General features: G+C 40.3%; 1 protein-coding gene across 3 annotated transcripts; it reads right to left on the reverse strand.

Moving 5' to 3' along the window:
- Positions 1 to 679: 679 nt before the first annotated feature.
- On the reverse strand, positions 680 to 24,371 carry CASP3 (caspase 3). Of its 3 annotated transcripts, XM_080797142.1 has the most exons (8): positions 24,250 to 24,371; positions 12,859 to 12,935; positions 11,914 to 11,978; positions 9,132 to 9,256; positions 5,801 to 5,929; positions 5,083 to 5,258; positions 4,103 to 4,223; positions 680 to 2,598 (listed from the first exon to the last, which is right to left on the reverse strand). In XM_080797142.1, exons 2-8 carry the CDS (start codon positions 12,919 to 12,921, stop codon positions 2,369 to 2,371), a joined length of 909 nt encoding a protein of 302 aa, XP_080653268.1. In that variant the 5' UTR covers positions 12,922 to 12,935; positions 24,250 to 24,371; the 3' UTR covers positions 680 to 2,368. The 3 variants fall into 3 exon arrangements, with proteins under 3 accessions (XP_080653268.1, XP_080653269.1, XP_080653270.1); XM_080797143.1 differs by lacking the exon at positions 12,859 to 12,935; XM_080797144.1 differs by lacking the exons at positions 12,859 to 12,935; positions 24,250 to 24,371 and adding an exon at positions 10,942 to 11,084 and having other exon boundaries at positions 11,914 to 11,975.

Below are 24,371 nucleotides of genomic sequence, written 5' to 3' on the forward strand. Positions count from 1 at the left end.
TGAGATTAGAATGGACTCGTTTTCTCAACCCATTATAGAACGATAGCTTTAAAGAATCTTTAAAAAGTGATTCATGCCACCCTCTATTCCCTGAAAACAGGAATCACCTATTCCCAGTTCGGATCATTTAATTTAGTTTTCTGACTTAAAAACTATTCCATGTTCATTATAGAAACACTGGAAGGAATTTAAAACTGCACATTTGCACTTTGTTATACTCCTTTTCTAAGTACGTTATTTAAGGGAACATTTTCCTAGAGGTGGCCACCAGGGACATTCCTGGTTTGACATACATGTCTCCCAAGTTCTTTTTCCCCTTCTATTAGCCCCACTGAAAATGCATGTGGTGGAAAATGTTGTCCTTCAGCAATATCCTTTATACTGTTACCATTCTGCAAAGCAAGGAAACAAACAAAAACATGGTCGTATTTAGGGACTGTGGTCTCTGCAGACCTGCTATCCTTCCTGGCATCCTGGTCATCTTAGGAACAGGGCCCCAGTGACAGGGCCTGGGAACAAGAGAGCTCTGCTTATCCTATTCAGTAATTCGCCACCACCTCAAAATATTTGATGACAAATCCTGCTGCACCCTTTCTAAATCAAGCTCCAGATCTTGGTTAAAACTGTTTTTAAACTAGAGTTAGCGGCACCATATCAGAAATGAGAACAACAAAAACTTGAACATGTTAGTGATTTAAGTTAAAATTTATATTTTGAAATAAAAATGCATAACAAAAATTTACAAAATCGTCACACAGGAACACATCTCAAGATACCAGGACATGCCTTATTTACTTAGAAAAAGTTCCACAGGTAAAACAAAGAGTGGTCATTTATAAATGTCAGTTTCTTTCTTTGAGCAAGAGATAGCTTACCTTAAATGTCACGACTGCAAAACCCCTGAGGCCCCGGGATGCAGCAAGGACTCAGGGCCTGTCTGAGGGAGGAGGCCTGCGGGGCTGACCTCCATGGTGGGGGCTGCTTCCCCAGGCGCTAGAGGAGAGGGGAGACTGGTGATTTCTAAGGTCCTGCGTGCCAAGGGCCTTTCATTCAATGAACGGGACATCATTAAAATTACCATTTTTTGTACCTTTGACTGTAAACTTCAACAGAAAATAACACGCTTAAAAACTGTGCCATAAAATGTGCTATGGTTTCTGCTGTGACTCTTAGCACCTTTGGAAAATTTCCATCTCAGAAATTTCTGAGTTGGTTAGCTCTCTTGGAGATTCCTGCCTTGGGTGGGGGGGTATCTTCCACGCACACTAGTCCATACGGAAAAACTAGCTAGCAGGGCTTTTCCCAAAGCCGGTCCAGGGCTCCGCCCTCATCACACAGGCTGTGGCTGCTGTGTTTCTGCTCAGGCTCAAACCATCTTTTAATGACGGGAGTGCCCAGCTGAGTGATTTATTGTTTTTCGTGGCATTTCACTGGTTACTATGTAAGTTGTATTTTAGTGCATTCCTGTAGAGTTTCTTTAATTCACGCTGCTAGCAGCGTGATCGACAGTGTGAGGTTTCTACATAACATCTCTTCACATATATTGCTGGCATGTGAAGCTCAACGGATTTGGCTCAGGCACAAAGGACAGGATATGGATGCTGGTGGACAGCTGCGTATCTGCACCTTGCAGTTCTAACTCTGCCTACCCCCCCCCCTTGATGTTGCATTTAGCTAAATTCCTCGTGAGAGTCAACGAAATTTGCTCACAATTTCTCTGGCAAAATATTTAGTTTCCTTTTCAATACTAAACATGACTTTTTGCAACAAAGACATGCTTGGGCCCAACATCACAAAACCATGCTCTCAGACAAATGACCAAAAAATACAGCTGACTTGTCTCCAAATCCTGATTCTAAAATCAAGGTAGGTCTTTAGGACTTTGACCCTGCCCACGGAGCCCACATTCTAGGATACATTATTCCCCATTAGCATGTCTGTGGTTTGACAAAAATCAGAGTACATACTCTCATACAGGAGCACATTAAGATCATTGAAATTCATAATTACAGTGTTTAACCTCTTCCATAATTACTTAAAAATTCAAAACAGCATCACTGAAACTTGTTAATTTTCAGGGCAGTTGATTTAGAAACATTTCCTCTCACAACGATTGTACTACTATCCATTTTTATTTATTCCTAATTAAATTCAATTTCGACTACCTGATTCTGAGTGTGAGGTAGTCTCATAGTTTTATTGCTATAAAAGTAGCAGGTTCCAAAGTACCATGTGAAATATTCAATTAGATTAAAATGAGAGGAAAATACAGGATCAGTTAAACCATTTCCTCACTTGGCATTACAAACTAAAAAAAAAACAAACCCCAAAAACCAAAAAATAAAAAAAACAAAAACACCATCCATCTTTAGTGATAAAGATACAGTTCTTTTGTGAGCATAGACACAATACATGGAATCTGTTTCTTTCCATGAAAAGCAGAGTCAAGAGAAAAGGACTCAAATTCTGTGGCCACCTTTCGGTTAACCCGGGTAAGAATGTGCATAAACTCAAGCTTGTGAGCATACAGTTTCAGCATCGTGCAGAGTGACTGGATGAACCAGGATCCGTCCTTTGAGTTTCGCCAGGAATAGTAACCTACAAGGCAGAGTAACAACCAAAGTGCCATGAATATCTGATTTTATAGATTACATAATCACAAAGGTAAAAACAAGCACAAAGATCCACACGCATTACCAGCCATAAAAAGGAAATAAACACCTCCTCTTGTTTCAGGGAAGATGATGCTGGGGGTGGGGTTGGCGTTGTGCATACACCTCTCCTTTTGGTAAGGAAAAAAAAGTGTGAACTACCTTCCCCACTGAATCATGGTGAGTTCTCTTGTCTGGGTTTCCCTTCTCATAGGGAGGAAGAGGGAAACATGCAAAAGATGCAGGGACTGGGGCACCTGGGTGGCTCACTTGTTAAGCGTCTGCCTTCGGCTCAGGTTATGATCCCATTGTCCTGGGATCAAGCCCCGCATCAGGCTCCCTGCTCAGCGGGAAGCCTGCTTCTTCCTCTCCCACTCACCCTGCTTGTGTTCCCTCTCTCGCTCACTGTGTCTCTCTCTGTCAAATAATAAATAAAATCTTAAAAAAAAAAAAAAAAGGTACAGGACTAACGTGTAAGAGATACCATCTTAAGAGGCATGATGTTGCCATCAGATTACCGATTCACCTAAGACATCAACTGCTTATGTATGCACACATTTGCATGTCCTAAATTTGTCTACAAGGCATCCAGACGAAGTATGATAAAGACATTACAGAATATTCAAAACTCCAAAAAAACGGAACACAATGTATCCATCGTACTTTTTCTCAGATTAGTTCTCAGATCTATTGCTTCTAATTTAGAAGTACTTTACCTGAACTGTCTTGAGGTTAAAAAGAAATCATATTGAACGTATTTAAAAATGTAACATTCTTTAAATATACATCTGTCCTCTATTTCCAAACTTTGTGACACCCTGAGTTAGTTGTATAATAAATAAATTGCACAATCAATACTTATTTATAGGAGGACAGGTACAACACAACCACACTAACATGGAATAACCTATTTCTTTTCCCCCATTCCATTCTACCCTCTCACACACTATTCAGGTTTACTTTTATTATTTCCTATCTTCCAAAGAATTCCTGGAAAATGTGACAATACAGCACGTACTGTACCGTATCACAAGATTACAATTCATCCCCTATATTATAATATAGTATCCTATCTGGCATTAAGTTCATGGAGGACACTGTGGAAGTATGCTTTCTTATTTTTTTTTAATATGTTCAGTTAGACAGTATACAGTACATCATTAGTTTCTGATGTTGTATTCAACGATTCATTAGTTGTTTGTAACACCCAGTGCTCATCACAACACGTGCCCTCCGTCACGCCCATTACCCGATTACCCCATCCTCCCAGTTTCTTATAAATGCACATCTTCCAGTCAAACTTTGCTTAAAGACAACTTTCTGACACTTCTCTGTTACCTTAAAATACAGACCATTAGCTGTTTATGAGTGTTAAAACCTTGGCAGCCTTTGGAACACTTGCTTTGTGTTTAGACTCTCCAGGTAACGTCCATTATTGGAAACTGTCTTACCGGGGGCCGTGGAATAGGCATACAGGAAGTCCGCTTCAACTGGTATTTTCTGACAGGCCATGTCATCCTCGGCGCCACTGTCCGTCTCAATACCGCAGTCCAGGTCTGTGCCTCGGCAGGCCTAGCAGTTAGAAAATAAGCATTTAAGGGCACCTGCATGGTTCAGTTCGTTAAGCCTTTGACTCTTGATCTCAGGTCTTGTCCTCAGGGTCATGAGTTCAAGCCCTATGCTGGGCTCCACGCTGGGCGTGGAGACTACTTAAAAAAAAAAATTATTAAAAACCGTATGTGTGAGGGGCACCTGGGTGGCTCAGTGGGTTAAAGCCTCTGCCTTCGGCTCAGGTCATGATCTCAGAGTCCTGGGATCAAGCCCCGCATCGGGCTCTCTGCTCAGTGGCGAGCCAGCTTCCTCCTCTCTCCCTCTCTGCCTGCCTCTCTGCCTACTTGTGATCTCTGTCAAATAAATAAATAAAATCTTTAAAAAACAAAAACCAACAAACAAAAAACCCATATGTGTGTATACACAGAATTGTTATTTCTAAGAAAAGTAAAGGCTGTGTAAACATGGATGTTAAAATGAGGAATCTTTTTGATTCAAGTCTTAAAGGAATATTTATTCTCTATCTCGTAACTGGTAGTTTTTTTTTTTTTTTAAGATTTTATTTATTTATTTGACAGACAGAGATCACAAGTAGGCGGAGAGGCAGGCAGAGAGAGAAGGGGAAACAGGCTCCCTGCCAAGCAGAGAGCCCAATGCGGGGCTCGATCCCAGGACCCTCAGACCATGACCTGAGCCAAAGGCAGAGGTTTAACCCACTGAGCCACCCAGGCACCCCTGTAACTGGTAGTTTAAATGAATAAAAAAGTTAGAGTTGTTCAGTAGCTTCAGGGGAAAAAAATAAATCCATTGGCTAATCCACAAATGAGCAAATTAATCCCTGATTAATCCTCAGTAACTAAGTTGTTTAGGTATAGATTACCTGAATAATGAAAAGTTTGGGTTTTCCAGTCAGACTTCGACAGTAATCCCCTCTGAAGAAACCTGTTAGTTTTTTCAGGTCAACAGGTCCATTGGTTCCAAAAATTATTCCTTCATCCCCATGGCTTAGAAGTACGCAAACAAAACTGCTCCTTTTGCTGTGATCTTCTTTAGAGACTGGAAAAATGTTTACAAGTAAGGAAAATAAACATAAAAAACAATACAACTTCATTCACCCATCAATCTCCTATTTAAACTGTACAGGAGGAAGATGAAGAAACTTGAGGACAGAACTGAGAGATCATGAAAACCTACCTTGGGGCAGTCAACATACCTCAAACCATGTTAGGGAGGTAGCATGAATAACTTTTACTTTATGTATATAAAATGTGGGATTATATAGAATATGGTGCCCTAGTTCTCATGCCTTATTATTATTATTTTTTTAAGATTTTATTTATTTATTTGACAGACAGAGATCACAAGCAGGCAGAGAGGCAGGCAGAGAGAGAGAGAGGAAGAAGCAGGCTCCCCACGGAGCAGAGAGCCCGATGTGGGGCTCGATCCCAAGACCCTGGGATCATGACCTGAGCCAAAGGCAGAGGCTTTAACCCACCGAGCCACCCAGGTGCCCCTCATGCCTTATTATTATAATTACAGCTATACCACAATATAAAACTGGACAATAAAGGGAGGTCATTCTTTTAATTATTTCTTACCACTGTCCATTAATTCCAAAATTTCTTCACATGTGAGATCATTTTTATTCCTGACTTCATATTTCAAGTTCGTGAATGTTTCCCGGAGGTTTGCTGCATCTACATCTGTACCAGACCGAGGTGCCATTCCTTGAAAACAGAAAGGATTACTTATAACTGCATTGAAAAAAAATAACTCCTCTGAAATAAACTATTCAGCAAGTCACACAATCCACAATAAATTCAACTGCTAAGAAAATTCAATGACTTTGATCTAACACAAAGTCTCTTTAGTTTCTTAGCATATAAGACACTTCATAACATAAGCTGTATCAGTGCTATGGTCAGAAGGATATCTTTCACAGCTGCTTAGATACTGAAAAACAAAACTGAAATGCTTAACGAGAGAAGTTCGGTTAAATAAATTATGATCCACTTACGTAATGGACTCCTGTGTTGCCATTAACATTTCTGTAGACATGACACAGCTCAGTCGGTTGAGCATCTGACTCTTGATTTTGGCTCATGTAATGATCTCAGGGATGTGGGATCAAGCGCTGCAGTGGGTTCCAAGCTTAGCCCAGAGTCTACCTGGGATTCTCTCTCTCCTTCTGCCCCTCCCCCGATTTCTCCCTCTCTCTCTCTCTCTCTCTCTCTCTCTGTGTCTCTCAAATAAATAAATCTTTAAAAAAAATTTTCCGCACACAAAATTTTGCCATGGGAAATGGTCATTGTATTAAAAAAAACCTGTAAAACAACAGGATCCTACTTTTGTGTAAGAAAAAATGCTATATATAACAATACACACATCTCACACATTCAGAGGAACTGTATTTTTTAGGTTCCCAACAATTTTAAGATCCATTACTACTTTAATGTGCTTTCAGAAAAAAAAAAAACCCACAAACCACTACCACATTAATCTTGTTCACCAGGCATCCTGCTATGAGTAATTTCCTTCAACCCTTCCAAACACCAGTGTGACAGTGACTGTGACCAGCTTCACTTGTACAGATGTGGGACAGGGAGCACAGAGAAGTTCAGGAACTTGTTGAAAGTAATAAGGCTAGTGTCAGTCCTGTACCCAGGGGTTCTGGGCTTCAGTTTCTCCTTTACAGTACTCTCCACATAAATGGACAGACTGACTATACAAGGTGCTCAGATCTAAAAATGCCAAAGTGTTAGAGAAGACACACCTTAGAACTGAGTAAACTATAACACGTATTAATACAAAAAAAGACTCAATGCCTATGCCCACAAAATACTGTTGATAAAGCATCTCTGAGTAGTGTGACTATGAGTGACTTTAATGCTTTTTCTTTTATTAATCTGTAGTTTCTGAAATTTATATTATGGCCATAGGTAATTTTTGTAAAATTAAAATAAGCCCATCAAAGTTTTGACTTTGGAGAGGATGAGGACACCATGCAGCTATGTGACAAAGAGACTGAATTCTGGTCCTGGGTTGTGAGCCATTTATTTATTTATTTAAAAAGATTTTATTTGTTTATTTGACAGAGAGAGATCATAAGTAGGCAGAGAGGCAGGCAGAGAGAGAGGAAGGGAAACAGGCTCCCCGCTGAGCAGAGCACCTGACGTGGGGCTCTATCCCAGAACCCTGGGATCACGACCCAAGTCGAAGGCAGAGGCTTTAACCCACTGAGCCACCCAGGCGCCCCATGAGCCATTTAACAGCAGAAGAGAAAACACGAGACTATCAGGAGAGCACTGTGAGGACCTGACCTTCACATTTCAAAGCAGAAGAAGAGCTCATTCGCATGCTGAAGTTAGACTCCTGGGTTAAGTAATTTGTGGTTATGGTTGTTAAAGAATAGGTTCCACAATGTAAAATTCTACAGGAAGTGGGCATCATAACTAGCAACGTGATGTAGAGTATTTGATGGTTGAAGGTGGCATCTCAACTTAAAGCCAAAAGCAATACAAAGACTTTTGTTCAGATTCAGACACCTATTTTTCCCATTACTCCTTCCTCATAACTATTCTAACACCAAGTTCTGCTTATCGTTCCAGGGCAACCTGGATTCTTCTGGCCATTTTCACCACCAGCCCAATAGATGGCCTCCTAAATTGGATCTGCTCCTTCTAATTTCTTTAATTAAAAATTAAGTCTAATGTGATCAATATGCCGATTCAAAGAATTATCACAGCATCAATATAAATATAAAAAATAAGAAATGGAGAAATAGCCCAAATGTCCATTCAGAGGATAAATTATGCAAATTAAGCAAATGGAATACTATATAATCATTAAAAGATCTGATAATTATATAGCAATGTGAAAGATGCTTATATTACATCAAGTGGAACAAGCAGGATACAATACTGCTTACAGATTATGAATGAAATAAAGCTTTGAAAGAAACTCTCAGGAAAAAACAATCAGCACATCAAGATTTTAATGAACTTTCTGGGATTGTAAGGGATTTGGTGGTTTATATTCTCTTAAAAAAAAAAAAAAATTCCGAACCGTATCAGTAGATTCAAGTCACACCCAGTACAGAGACTGAGAAGAGAGATTTAGTGATCAGGCCATGGAGAACCTAAGAAAGCAGTTTCTGCAGAGGTAGAAAACAAAAAAGAGATTCAAGAGGGATGGAAAGAAATGAAGATGGCAAGCTTATAGCACATATTTTCAAAAATTTAGAGGAGATAAAAATCAGATCAAAGCTTAAGAAGAAGCAAGGTTAAAGAAAGGTCTCTTTAAGATAAGGTTCTGTCATTTTTGTGGGGGGAAAGGAAAAAGTTAATACAGCAAATGAAGATACAAAGAAGTGAAGCAGTGCTTCACTGGAAGGAGGTGGACTCAGAGTTCAGACTGCAGGGTTGGGGCGTGGTCAGGCACACACCAAGGGCAAGTCCCAGCTCTACTACTAAACGATCTGTGTGAACTCTGTGTCAGAATTTTAACCTTTCAGCATCTAATTGTGGTTACTTTTCTGAGTTGTTGCAAAAATTAAACGAGATAATACCTATGAGGTGCCTCGCACAGTTCTGGGAAAGAAAAATATACTGCTCCTTATTTGTTGCAATCTTTCTGTTAGAATGAAAGAGGGAGCAGGAGGATAAAGAAGCAAGAGTTCTATAGAATTTGGGGCAGGACAGCCAACATACAGATGGGAGGATAGCTGTTGGAAGAGGGAGAAATTCTGATGATGGGCAGAAGATCAAGAGTTCATGATGAACTATGTGTAGGATCCTGCTCTATCCTTACTTTGTGGCTCTTCTGTGTTATCATTTACTAACTAATAACATCAGTTCTATTTTTTATATTATACCAAACGTAAATGGTACAATATTTGAAGAGGACTAAAAATTACGTTAGGGTACATACCAGTACTTCTATGAAAGTTCTTATTATTAATTATTATACATAAACCCATTTCAGGATAATCCATTTTATAACTGTTGTCCAAGGACATTCCAGAGTCCACTGATTTGCTTCCATGTAAGATCTTTCTGTTTGGAAATCAAAAAACAGTTAAAGGTAGAAATGACCGATGCTGCTGTTCACAGTAATACAAATTTTATAATATATAAGAACAGTTCACATTTGTTGAATGAATGTCAGGCTTTGTGCTACAGGTCTTTCCTGATTTAAATTTCATGAGAAACCATTTTGCAGATGTGGAAATGAGTACCCCTGAGGCTCAGTGCTGAGGGTGACACAAACACCGTCAGAGCCAAGGGTGAGCACACCTGTCGGGCTTCAGAGTTCAGGCTTTTACTCTCTACATTTTAAGTTTTCCTTTAAATTTTTATAAAATTTCACCAAATGTATTTTATAGTTTAAAATTCTTTTTTTTTAAAAGATTTTATTTATTTATTTGACAGAGATCACAAGTAGCCAGAGAGGCAGGCAGAGAGAGAGGGGGAAGCAGGCTCCCCGCTGAGCAGAGAGCCCAATGCAGGGCTTGATCCCAGGACCCTGAGATCATGACCTGAGCTGAAGGCAGAGGCTTTAACCCACTGAGCCACCCAGGCGCCCCTAGTTTAAAATTCTTAAATTTCTTTAAGCTTATGAGATATTTATCTCTCAAGAGTAAGATCTTAAAAATACCCTGAAAATGAGAGGAAACCAAAAAAAATGCAAATACATCTCAAAGCACAGTATTTTTCACCATTCCTAAATTGTTCCTTAAACACTATGAGCTGAACAAATTAACAGTTAATACACAGATCACTGTTGAAAAGAATTGGAAATAGTTGTCTGCAGGTCACTTATCCAAAAACCTGTTATCTAGACCAGGATCAAAAAACCTTTTTTTCAAAAAAGCCAAACATTAAGTATTTGAGATTTGCAGGTACAGTCTCTGTTGAAGCAGCTACTCCATTCTGCTGGTGAAAGTAGCCCAGAACGACATGTAAAGGAATGTGTGTGGCTATGTCCCAATAAAACTTGACCAAAATAGACTGCAAGCCTGACCCCTGATCTAGTCCAAGGATCGGGACACATCAGGTCTAGGGACGCCAAACATCAACACCTCAAGTCCATGTCCTCACACATTTAACCCGAGAGTATTTCAGATTATATACAATTCTACAAACATTGTTGGAAAAAGATTAAAATGGTAAATTAAAGCAGTCGAGGTCAGAAACAATTATATTTAGCTAACGGTGAAGATCCCCACATTTTACGGGTAAGAAAATTTATGCTCAGAAAGCCAAGTGACTTGTTGAACATCACATAGACTGTGGATCCCAGAACTGTAATTCCCTACCACCCCCTGCAGCCTCCTTAGGAGGGAGGGCTCCTCTACCAGCAACACGATAGCTGCATGGGGAGGGGGACACACCTGATGCAGAGCAGAGACTCAAAAGCCGAGGGACACGAGCATAACTTATCATCAGATCGAAATAGACCTAAATCTGTTTTGGGGTCCTGTGCAATTTGTTATTAAATTATATTCTGTACGATATGAAAAGGTAGAAAACGTGTAAGTCACTTAAAAGGTTTAAAAAAAAAAGACCCCAAACCTTCTAAAATGAGATTGTATTTCAAAAGTTTAGTTTCTAATAAATTTCCTTAGCTAAACAGACACTGCTAAATCATTATTGGTAACCTGGTGATCATTCTGTAATACTTTTGTTTAGTACAAAGATCACTAAATAATGACTATTATTTTTGTCTAAAATAATAATACCGGGTCTCAGAAGAAACTTTCAGAATTCAAAGTTCCACAAGGGATCCCAAGTGATAATGACAAGAATTACATTAACGGTGTTTACATTTGGTCTTTTTCCTTTCTCCATCATCTGGTTATGGGAAGCATTAATACGCCAACTACTGGAAAGAGGAAGACAGAAAAACAGATGGTGCAAGATCACCTAAAAGCAGGCAATTCTTCCCCAGACTCAGAACTGGCATTTCATTTTAGTCTTAAAACTCATAAATAGGGATGTCTGGGTGGCTCAGTCGGTTAAATGTCTGCCTTCGGCTCAGGTCATGATCTTGGGGTCCTGGGATCAAGCCCCGCGACAGGCTCCTTGCTCAGCAGGGAGCCTGCTTCTCCCTCTGCCTGCTGCTCCCCCTCCTTGGGCTCTCTCTGGCAAATAAATAAATAAAATCTTTAAAGAAAAAAAAACAACTCATAAATAAACAGAAAGCCAAAAATCTCCTCCAAACACAAAAGCTGTCATTCTGCAGACGGATTTTGGAAGGCACAGAAGAATTGCGAGTTCTGCCTCTCCTAAGGCATCCTTCTGCAGGTTGGGGATTCTGACTGTGGGGCAGGCACTGTACCTCATCGTGCCCTGCACCCTCCCCACAGTATCATGAAAGTTTGGTTTGAAAGACGAGATTCAGGGAGGATAAGTTAACATGTGCAAAAGCCACACAGTGGCCAAGGGAGGATGTCAGCTGGTTCTCTCTAGTTTGAAAGCCCTTTCTGCTTCCCCATTCCTTCAAGTTTGCTGTATTACCTACACATCTTTCCTTCATTATAAAGGATAGAAATAGAATATTTTTCTATTAGAAATATACTATAGAATAGAATATATTAGAATAGATACATATAGAATATAGAATATATATAGAATATATAATATAATATATAACATAATAGAATATATAGGAATATATTATAGAATAGAATATATCCAATAGAAATACTCACGTTTCTGAATTTTTAATGGATTTTGCATCCACTGAGTGTTCACTGTTCTCCATGGATACTTCTAACTGGAATATAAAGAAGACAGAAGTTAATCCGTCATCAAACGACCACTGCATTATATTAATTATTCCAATGATTATTTCTCCAAATTCATGCTATATATGGACATTTTACCACTGGCATTACCACTCCTGGCCCAGCTTCTCCTCTCTTGTTAAAGGTTTTTGGGGGTCAAACCTGAGAGCAGTAATCCTTTCTAAAAGTATGTGCAATGTAGTCCATTTCTTTCTCTCTCCTTCTCTCTTTTTTAACTGAGCTATGAACTTCATCTAGTGTACAGGTAAGAAGCACACAGCTTGATAAATTTTTACATTTATCCACTCCCACCAGATCAAGATACAGATTGCAGTTTGTTTCTCTCACAACAGATCAGGTCATTCATTGCTAAGAACTTAGTCTTCCAACGCAGCACAGTCAAGACGAAACCCAGAAACTTCCCATCACAATGGTATAGCTCACATACTACTATGCTACAAAGCTTTAGATTCTCAAGAGACACAGTACCAGGAAGTCCAAACTTCCATGTAATCTTTATTCTGAAACTGGGCTTGAGAATTCCACCCACTCATCTAGGGCGGTAGAATGGCCAGGGAAACCTGGAAGAGAGAACTAAAGTTTCTGCTTTCAATCTTCCATCAGACAATTCCAGTGGACCTGACACGGTGAGCGAGTCCTTATGATCGGAGCAGCTGGCACTTACGGAGGACCTATTAGACAGCAGGCACTGTGCTAGGCATCTCATCTTTCCTCTTCCCAACACTCCTGAGAGTCAGGAAACCCCATTTCTAGTGATTAAATGACTCTGTCCACAGTCACAGAGCTAAGTGACTCAGGCCCTCTCCTTCCCACTCTGCTCTGCTGCCTCTGAAGAAGCCAGTTCCTTACTACTTGTCTTCTGGAGTTCTCCCATGTCTTCTCTGGCCTTCCAGAAGTAAACGTACTTCCCATGGCAATCTGCCTCCCTAAATGAAGAAAAGAGAAAAACAGACCCCCAAATTCTTGACTTTCTCCAGCCTCTAGAAGCCCGGCAACTACAAAAATACAAATCAAAATACAACTTTAACCTGACGCGTATACTAAGATCAGAAATTGTAAAAGAATATAAAAGTCCATCAATAGGTCTCAGCCAACCACAAAAGTCTTTACAGAAAGTCCTAGCATTCCTCACCACTTTTAAATTTTAAAAAAATTGTGATACATAAATCTACCATCTTAACTATTTTAAGTATATAACTCAGTAACATTAAGTATAGTTACATTAGTGTATAGCTATCACCACCATCCATCTCTAGAACTTACTTTTTCATCATCCCAAACTGAAAATCCCTACCAAATCCACCCTTTTCCAAGCCCAAAGCTAAGGAGACCTCTTCTGTTCTCCAAAGCTAAGTTCATTCCTGCCTTCTCCCTAAATACTGTGTGAACCTATGGTGAGAAAAGTTGGAGACAAGAATATGGAAGAAAGGAAGTGTGACCATTTCAGTTCAACCACAGAGGAGAGCAGTGTTTTACTTCCTCTCAAAGTCAGTCTTTGTTTTGCTTTTCTAACAAAGACTCTTTGCTTTTCTACCATCTTGTTTCCTATAGGCTTTCTAGAAAACCAAGGGAGGATGGTGAATACAACCTTAGTGAGCACATGCTTTGTAACAGGTATCACTGTAGGCACCAAGACAGAGTGGAAGACAAGACAAAGTTCTTACCTTCAAACTTTCATCCTAGAAAGGAAGAATAATTACAGATTGATAGTAAGATTTCTGACACTAATTGGGACAATGAAGAAAAGAAAATGGGGTAAAGTCATGGAGAGACTGGAAGTATAAGCTACTTTAGCTAAGCTGGTTGGGGAAGCCATCTCTTGGGTGATGTTTATATCAAGATCTAAATGACACAGAAGTTATCTTCACAGGGAAGGACCAAGAAGTACAAAGTCCCTGAAAAAGTTTGGGGTATTCATGGTACAGAATGAAGACCATTTTGACCAGTGCATGGTAAAAGAAGGGAAGGCATAAAAAGAGATGAAGTAGGGAAGGTGCGATCACACAGGGCCCTCAGGAGCCAAGAGAAGCTTTGGTTTTATTCTGGTTGCAAGGAAAAACCATTGGTGTGTTTTAAGCAGAGGGGGGATGGCATGCTTTAAAAAGATCACTCTGGCTGCTGAGTGAAGAATCAACTGTAGAAGATTGGTGCAGAGGCACACAAGCCAATGGAAAACCTTACAGAATAGTTCTAGAAAGAGATGATGGTGGCTTAGATTAGAGCTGAACACTGGATATATGTAGTTAAGAGTCTGGAACTCAGGGAGAGATCAGCACTGGAGATACACAGGGCCCTCTGCTATTTACAAGGCCAGCCTGAGACTAAGAGAGATGACTGAAATGAGAAGGGGAGGTAAGTGGGGAGGAGGCAGATGAATGTTGTATACCAAAGCATGCAGAAGTCTTTCAAGGAATGTTCCATGCTTTAAATTTTGCTAAGAGGTCAAGTCAGTTGAGGACAGACCGTTGGCTTTGGCAAGAAGGTCACGGGTATAGTGGGGATTATCAGGAAAAAATTGTCCAACACCTGGAAATGAGCAAAAGAAATAATTGTATAGCATTTCAGTGTGGTGCTGGGCATGGTCTAGAAGAATCTTGAGGATTAGTTGACTTTATAGTGTGTCTTTTTTTTTTTTTAAGTTCTTATTTAAATTCTAGTTAGTTAACATAGAAAGTAAGATTGGTACCAGGAGTAGAATGTGGCGATCAATCACTTTCATACAACACCCTGTGCTCATCACAAGTGCCCTCATTAATACCCATACGCATTTAGCCATCCCCTACCCACCTCCCCACCAGCAACCCTTCTGTTCTCTATAGTTAAGACTCTCTTATGGTTTGCCTCCCTTTCTCTTTCCACCCTTCCTCCATGTCTTGTTTCTTAAATTTCACGTTTGAGTGGAATCGTATGGTATTTGTCTTTCTGACTTATTTTGCTTAGCATAATACACTGTAACTCCATTCATGTCATTGCAAAAGGCAAGATTTCATTCTTTGTGATGGCTGAGTAATATTCCATTGTGAGTATATGTGTGTGTTTGTGTGTGTACACACATAGCGTATCTTCTTTGTCCATTCATCCATCGATGGACATTTGTGCTCTTTCCATAATTTGGTTATTGTTGATAATGCAGGTGCCCCTTTGAGTCGGTATGTTTGTATCCTTTGGGTAAATATCTAGTAGTGCAATTGCTGGGTCATAGGGTAGTTCTATTTTTAACTTTCTGAGGAACCTCCATACTGTTTTCCAGAGTGGCTGCACCAGTTTGCATTCTCACCAACAGTGTTAAGATGGTTCCTCTTTCTCTGAATCCTTGCCAACACCTGTTGTTTCCTGTGTTGTAATTTTAGCCATACTGCAGGTGTGAGGTGGTACCTCATCTTGGTTTTGATTTGTATTTCTCTGATGGCTGTGGTTGAGCATCTTTTCATGCGTCTGTTAGCCATCTGAATGTCTTATTTGGAAAAATGTCTATTCATGTCTTCGGTCCATTTCTTAAATGGATTATTTGTTTTTATGGGTGTTGAGTTTGATAAGCTCCTTACAGATTTTGGATACTAACCCTTTATCTGACCTTGTAATAACTAGGTTATTTTACAACTCTGTAGGAAATTAAGTCATAGAAAATGGATAGCCATGCTAATGGTTCTTGCCTATAGCAACAAAAATGAATTTTGTCTTTTTTTTTATTATAAAGATTTTTATTTATTTATTTGACAGATAGAGATCACAAGTAGGCAGAGAGAGAGAGAGGAGGAAGCAGGCTCCCTGCTGAGCAGAGAGCCCGATGTGGGGCTCGATCCCAGGACCCTGAGATCATGACCTGAGCTGAAGGCAGAGGCTTTAACCCACTGAGCCACCCAAGCGCCCCAATTTTGTCTTTTAATGATGCAACTGATTTTTGACCTATAGAAAAATGACCCTTCCAAATTATGTTTCACTGCCCTGTAGGATATTAACCAGTTCTGCTTCTATTAGCAAATTCATCTCACTATACCTAACCACCTGTTTGCTCTTTGAATTCTCCTTTGAACTGGTCTTAGTATCTTACTGGTTCTATTGTTAATTAAATAAAATACCTGTCACATATTTATTCTACATTTACACAACAGCCAAATGTTAGAATTTTCAAACATTATAGTTTAAAAGGATCAATTGTGGCAGTGGGTTGGGGAGAAAATGGGAGAACAAAAATGAGTAAAGAGAACACAAGTGAGCAAGCAGTTTTTCAGGGAAGGGGAAAGGAGAAATGGCATAGGAGCTGGAGGGGGACAAGGGGTAGAGATTCTTGCTATGTTTGGTTTTGAAGACGGGCCATGGAAGGCATGCTTTCATGCTGATGAGAATGATCTGTGGAAAGTGAGAAATTAATTAAGGCAAGAGGAGAGAAAGTTCCTGAAGGGATGAAGGATTTGCAAATCTCTCACATATGGGGAGGGCTTAGTCTCAGCTAAGAACAAGTAAGGGTTCATCCCCCGTCAGGAGAAGGAGGGCAAACTATTGGGGCACATGTGGAAGGAGGGCGAATGTGATGCAAGGAGGATGAGGTACTTCTTATAAGATTGCTCCTATTTTCTCTTAGAAGATAAACTATGAGACAAGAATCCCAAAATGTCCAAGGTGTACTTTCGTGTATATTTACCCATGTATTATAATCAAGTAATACCAAAAACCAATCACATACAATGCTAGCAGGGGTGTGGGAGAGCGGCATTCTCATACACTACTGCAAGGGGCATACATTGGTATTATCTCTTGAGAACATCTTGCTATGTCCTCCTATCCCTCAATAAAAACTTAGAAGTTTTGATCTGGTAAAATTACACTTCTAAGAACACAGCCTAGAAAAAATAACCCCGGGGGTGGGGAGGAGGAGGGAAAGGGAAGGAGGGGAGAGGAGAACATTGAGAATTGAGAATAGTTACGTTGTGGTATATCCATACACTAGTTAAAACAGCTATAAAACTTTTTTAAAGAACTAAATTATACAGGAAATGCTTATAATATAAGGCTAAGTAAAAATAGGTTATAAAGTTTTATAAAATAATATAATCTCAATTTTCTATACAAGAAAAAGACCCAAAGTAATTATCCAGCATCTTTACACATTAACCTATCATCCATCAGTGGCTATCTCTGGGTGATGGGATTACTGGCTACTTATTTACTCCTTGATATTTTCCTGTATTTTCTACAACATCTGTATTTTTTTTTTAAACCTAGAAAATAGTAACAAAGTTTACCTTATAAAATAATTTCTATTGGCAGGGGTAGATTGCATCAACCAGGATTGTGTGGTCAATTTCAACTTTCAGCCCTGTTTCAAGAATGACAAAAACAGGGGAATGCTACTACTATGAAAGTAGCTATCTTTTTTTGGCTGCTCTGTACCATGTTCTAGTCTCCCTCTTTTTCTTTCTTTTTCTGTTTCACACATACCACAAACATAGATTAGGTACAAGAAATCTCAAACTTTCTTAAACCATGAATATAGAGACCAAATTGCCCCATGCATGCCAATTCTAACTGGGTAGACTGTAATGCAAAACAATTATCCATCCGTGGTTGAAAAAACAAAGTTGTGGTTAAGTTGATGAATTGACAGAATAGTTATAGAGTGGCTAACAATTTCAAACCAGAGGCAAACACATAGTAAGTGATTTATTATTGTTATTATATTACAATCCATAAGAAAATAATATTATCTATGTTTCAAGACTTTATGGCCAGCCTGTAGTAAATCTGGAATGAAAACAGAATGGAGGGGCACCTGGGTGGTTCAGTGGGTTAAGCCTCTGCCTCCGGCTCAGGTCATGATCTCAGGGTTCTGGGATGGAGCCCCACGTCGGGATCTCTGCTCAGTGGGAAGCCTGCTTCCCCCTTTCTCTCTGCCTGCCTCTCTGTCTACTTGTGATCTGATCTCTCTGTCAAATAAATAAAAATAAAATCTTAAAAAAAAAAAAAAAAGAAAAGAGAACAGAATGGGAAAGAAGACTTCATAAAAATGGAAATTTCTAAAGCTGAACCTGGAGCTCCTGCCATGTCCCTTCTGGCCCCAGTTTGCTTCAAATTGGCCCTGTGGATGGGTTTTCCAAATGTAGGGTACACAGTATGTGTTCAGGACCCCCTAAATGCTGATGGGTTCCCACATATGATTGAGGCCTTTAAGATCTTATGTCAAACACTTCTGCAAACAGTGCCACAATTCTGACGGAAATACTAACTTCTACCAACCTTTTATCTCTTGCCAACAATACAGCTATGGGATGAAACTATGTTACCCTTATAGAAAGTTTAAATTTAAATAGTGATCTGCTTTCCAGAGTTTTAAAATATTTGGCTTCTTGGCTCATATCAATGTTAAGATTTCACCTAAATAGTAGGTGATTTTTAAGTAATCACTTCCTTTTCCTACATTTATTGAACTTTAACCAAGTCACTTTTAATAGTTAAAGAAAGTTTCATACAGATCAAGCCTAATCCAAGTAATTGTAATTTAATGATATTTGATATTAGGCATGAGATGGACAATTTTGTTTCAGTAAGGCAGTTGGTGGCTGGAAGGAAAAAATATGAATTCTTTAGAATGGGATTTAAAACAGTTTCTTATACTATTTGATAAGGATTTCTCAGCAACACATCCTATGATGAGTTTCATTGCTTTCTTTATCAGTACCTGAACCATATATATTGCAACAGGATCAGGTGGCCTTCGTATATTATCACAAATTTACACGGTGGTAAATAAAATCCCCATTGCATCAGACATGTGCACATTTACTCTCTTCTTGTCACCATCTGCTTTTTCCACATGGAAACACCACATCCACACTCTTGGGAGAAAGAGCTTTGGTTCTTGCAGAACTTGTCACACTTAGCATTACGTCACCTCCATTAGCTAATGCCAGGCTGAATACAAATTATACTGGGGATAGTGATCTCATCTTAGAAGGATAAAAAAATGATCCCTTAAGGGAAATATTTAACACTCTAAGTGATCACAGGAGTTCAAGTTCTTAGAACACTTTCATTTGACAAACATAAATGGGAAAAGATATCAAAAGGGTTTAAAAAATATATCCTAGCACAGCAATGAAATTAACACTGATTCTTCCTGTACTGATGTAATTCTTTCCATCAACTCAGGATGCTGCTGATAATAAAATACATTTCTAAACATATATTAGATCCTGGAGAAATTGTAATAGACCAACTGGCATTAGATGGCAATTAGAACTTGGGTCTTAGACTCACTTTTCTAGTTCCTAGACCCCTTTAATGCTTGCCACTGAAGCTGCTACAGTCAGATCTTCAAAAACAAAAACAAAAACAAAAGGTTGTCGGTATAAATGTATGGTCACTCTAAAATAGATATTTAAACATTTCATGCTGTTTTCCTAAACAAGTGAAAAATCATAATGTTTTCCTATTTATATTCTCGTTAGCCGACTAAAGAGACCATTGTATATTGCAATAATGCAGTAAAGCAGGATACACTGATCTACAGTGAAGGCAGCAGAATGAAAATTAATTTCTAAAACTGAAATGTCGATATCAAGTTATAAAGTGTTAACAATTAAAAAGCCCACAAAACCCTGTTATTAAAAATGAACAGTTTGAAAGTGTGCCTATGGTAGAGATTTCAAAATAAGACATTAAATTAGTACTAACAGTTTGCCAGATTCTACTCTGCTAACCTGTCACACAGCAGTAGCCTATTCCTAGGGCCTGTTCTAAAAGGAAGCTGAGGCAAAGGGTAACGCCTGGTTTCAAAGGGGTTTGAAATCTCCAAACGTGACATCAGAATGAATACTGCTCACTTATGAATCATCTATCATGGATCATGGATCTATCTTTAAAAAAAAAAATTATGAGTAAAGATTTACCAAACACATAGCCAAAGAAACGGCCAAAGAATCACAATGCCATATGTGATTTGAGGGGTGTGTACAAGTGTCATGTAACAAACAGTTCCTCTTGATGCTGGCTTGTCTGGGCTAGCCTCTGAGCCAAATGGTACTTTTACTTATTTAGGTACGCATTTATTATTTACTCAGGTCTTTTTGGCTAGTCCTCAAACCAGGATCTGTCCGCCTTGAGAGGGCAGACTCCCACTCCTCCCCATGACTAGGGTAATACTCTCCAGAGTTTCAAGGAAGGAAACTAAAATTCATAACCTAAAAGCTCTCATTAAGATGAGACAGAGAACAAAAAGGACCTGACAGAAACTGACAGCAGAGATACTGAAATAGTATAAATGCACTTACTCTAATTAATGAACAAAACAGGAATGACAGTTATGGTGTTTTTGTTACACTGGGTAATCTCCTTCTAAAAGTCAAATATCTGGTCTCATGTTATTAAGACATTTTCTATATGCCTGTAAAGTCAAAGTGAAGCCTTTCCATTGTGACTTCTGGGAAGCCTATACTTTTGCCAAAGAGTTTGAGAAACATCAGGATTGTATTTATGACCTATTAGAAAGGACCTATTAGAGGGGCGCCTGGGTGGCTCAGTGGGTTAAAGCCTCTGCCTTTGGCTCAGATCATGATTCTGGGGTCCTGGGATCGAGCCCCACATTGGGCTCTCTGCTCAGCGGCAAGCCTGCTTCCTCCTCTCCCTATGCCTGCCTCTCTGCCTACTTGTGATCTCTGTCAAATAAACAAATAAAATCTTTAAAAAAAAAAAAAAAAGGACCTATTAGAGAGGACAAAGTCTCAAAAGCAGTCACATACCCAGATTTAGTAACTTAAACAGAAAGAACAGACTTCTCACAATAGTTTGGATGAGAACAGATTTCAGCTGTAATGTACTAGAGGTCTTATTGAAATTCATTCCCATCTGGTCTTTCAATTTCTCTGGGGAATTTTAAGAATCACCAAATTGGACATTGCCATTAGACCTGGTAGTCAATCTCTTAATATTTATTTTGTAATTAAGGTGAAAACACACTGAGCAGCAAGTAAAATAAAACACAGGGTAAACTAAACTAAGTTCAGTTGTGCCATACAAACAGATCAAACCATTCTTTCATTTTCTCTGGAAGGGCCCCACGACCAGGAAGACAAGCTGGAATTGTTTCCCCACTGTTTAAAGTCATATATTGTATAAAATAAATATAGAATGAAGGATCTTGGATGCCTTTTATAAAAATTACAACCTACAACGTCTCTTCCCTCCTGCTTAGAACCACTCCTCTGTAGAAGCACATTCTGGTTTACAACCACCGGATTAAAGAAACCCTGCCTGCCAGGGAAGGTTTGAAACTGGGAAAAGTCAGAGTCTATAGTATTTATTCATTTGTCACTGGCACTGTCATAATTTGCTGAACTGTGTGCAGAGTACTGCAGTAAACCTGTGTATGGAGTTGTGGTTAGAGCCAAGTAGCCTATCCCTGTGTGGGACTCACACCTGGACTCCCTTATTCAGCTCCACAAGGCAATTGCCAGACAGTGCTCAGTAGGGATCAAAAAAGTTTATCCTGGGGCGCCTGGGTGGCTCAGTGGGTTAAAGCCTCTGCCTTCAGCTCAGGTCATGATCCCAGGGTCCTGGGATAGAGCCCCGCATCTGGCTCTCTGCTCAGTGGGGGGCCTGCTTCCTCCTCTGTCTGCCTCTCTGCCTACTTGTGATCTCTCTCTGCCAAATAAATAAATAAAATCTTAAAAAAAAAGAAAGAAAAGTTTATCTTACTCTACACTAATTCAGAAGCTCTATAAGCAATTTGCAGGCAAGAAAAAAATAGGCAGAGAAGTAACATTATCTAGTTACAAAGCATAGTCAAAGACATCTCATTTTATCCCCACAATAACCCTATGAGGTATGTATATATGATTTATGCCTAACTTAATGAGCTAGTAAGTGGCAACCTTGGGACTTGGCCTTGAGTGGTCTGACAACATAGTACCTACCTGTTCCCCTCCACTACATTTGTTACATGTGTACAAAACATTATCTAACAGTCTAAGAATTCCCACCTCTTTTTTGGGGCCCAAACACCAGTGCTTCCCCTATTTGAGGCAGAGTTAAAAGATCTAATAGTAGGCACCAAATTTGTTTTAAAGCCATACATGAAAATAAAGACTGCCTTTTAGCTCTGGAGGGGGATGAAGCAGTAGATTGTGTGAAATTGGGTTCGAAAGCAAAACAGTAAAGAAATACTGTAACTGCCTATATCAGATAACATGTCAGTTTCTTAAACAGGCAGGAAGCAAGGCCTTTTTTAAAGAGCAAAAGCAAATCTGATTTAATTAGGTACAATGGTTCTTTTCGTTTCTTTTTACTGTGAACAGGTTTTATTGCCACACTCCAGTAATTGTTCATTAAAACACATTCTAACTTTCAAAGCCTTCTTTTGCAAAAGAGCAAAGCAAAACCAAAGCTCAAACATCAGGTCGTGATAGGGAAGACTTAAGCTTTACACGTTATTCTTGGAGATCATGTAACTCCAACACAAAGTGGCTGAGCACCACCTTCCTTGGCACCTGTTACTATCTTGCAAATTCACATTGTCACAGAGACTCCATATTTCACTTCTACCATTTCTTTCTAATTCACATCTTTTAATTATAATTTGCTAAGTAAACCCAAAATAGGTTTATTTTTTCTAGATGGGGCATAATTATCAAAAAGCACAATATTGTCGTGTGGGTATTACTTGTGCCAGGCCCTGTATATATGGAGAAAAACAATAAGGAACAACAAGATAACAAGATAAATATAGTCCCTCATGGAATTTGCTTACAAACTATCAGGGAAGATAGTAGACAAGCAACTGCAAAGGATATGCCATTTGCTTTTTATGAAATGTAGGATGCAAAAGGAACTCATAATAGAAGACTTAACCTTGAAGTACCTAATGAGAACAGAAACCTAAGTGGGAGTTCCTCAAGTGAAAGTGATGCAATGAAGGGAAAGAGGGAATGCAGAGTGTTCCAGACAGAGACTAGGTCTGAAGATCTGCCTGGCTGTTCAGTAAATGAAATGGTGGTATAAAGAGAGAGAAAACAAGGGAGGGGACCAAGGGGCCAACCTATGCTTGGCTTTGTTAGCCTTGTTAAAGGGATGGAATTTGTCCTATGTGCAAAGGAGCAGCCTTCTAGAATTCTATTTTATAAAGATCATTCAGCTTGTGCTGTGAAGAATGGAATGGAGGGCAGGGAAAAGGGTCTGGAAGTATGGAGGCCAATAAGGAGGCTGCTGTAGCTAGGTGAGAGCCTAGGGTGGTTCTCAAAAATGGAGAGGAGTGGACAGAGCTCACCAATATTTAGGAGGTCCCGGTGGCTTGATGGCTAATTGGGGAAGGAACAGGGAGGGAGAGGTAGCTGAGAACGCTCGTTTTTGGCTTGGATGCCACTTACTGAGTACAGGGACAGGGGCAACTACTGCATGGCTTTAGAACAGACCCACTGAAATCAAGAGGAAGGAGGATTGGGAAAGGCACCCTTTTCAACATGGCCTGAGGGGACTTTAAAGCAGCTCCCAGGTGACTTTGGCAACAGACACATAATCACAGGGAAGAGCTGCAAGGAATTATGGAAGCCTGCAGGTCTGAAAAGGAAATGGAATTCAGTGCTTGAAATTTACTTCTCTGGAAAACTGAGTCACACAATCAGCCCGAAAAAATCTAGGCCCGAGACAGAGAAAGCAGCAGAGACCAAGCCCTCTTCCAGTAATAGGAGGATCAGTCCGCGACTCGGAGCAGCACCTGGCTCGCCTCCCGCCCTCTCGAGGCTCAGGTTTTTTGGCGCCGGTCATCCGCTCCTCTTTTCCCGATCCAATTTCAGCCCAAGGTCCCAGCCACCCTCACTTCTCAAGCATCCCGCTGCCTTCGGCTCCCGCTCCAACCTCCTACCACCCGGCCCCGGCGCCCCCCACCCTCACCCCGGGGCCCCGGGGCCAGACTCTTCTGCAACCCGGCCCCGACGCTCCCGGCCCGGCCTCTCAATCCTCCAGTCCTCCGGGCTCCATATTTCCAGCCAGATCTCCGTTTCTCGGCCTCCACATCCCCTGGTCTCGCCCACCCCCTCGGGTGTCTCGCTAAGCAGGCTTCAGTGCACGTTCTCGCACCCGTCGTGGTGCCATAACAAAGGATCCGCTGCACGGACCGTGCCCACGTCCTCCTCCCCGGAGCAGCTGCAGGCCCGGGCAGGTCGCCGGGGCGGGCGCAGGGCTTGGGAGGATGGAGGGAGCGGGCCCAGGGCTGACGGGGCAGCGGCGGGAAGGGCCGATGGCAGCACTCACCGCACAGCCTCCAAACAACAGCCACGTACGGATTCCTCTCGCACTCGTTAGGCTTCCTAAACCGCAGCCTCTGCCCGCAGCCCTAAAAGGTGTACTCCTGGGAGGCCCCGCCCCCTAGCCCC

Source organism: Martes martes (assembly GCF_963455335.1).
Source record: "Martes martes genome assembly, chromosome: 2".
Classification (NCBI taxonomy): domain Eukaryota; kingdom Metazoa; phylum Chordata; class Mammalia; order Carnivora; family Mustelidae; genus Martes; species Martes martes.

Coding starts and splice junctions, on each gene's coding strand:
- CASP3 (XM_080797142.1), bottom strand. CDS start 12,921: ATGGGAAGTACGTTTACTTCTGGAAGGCCAGAGAAGACATGGGAGAAC. Junction 11,979..12,858: donor AGAACTCCAGAAGACAAGTA/GTAAGGAACTGG, acceptor TTTATATTCCAG/TTAGAAGTATCCATGGAGAA. Junction 9,257..11,913: donor TCCATTAAAAATTCAGAAAC/GTGAGTATTTCT, acceptor ATTTCCAAACAG/AAAGATCTTACATGGAAGCA.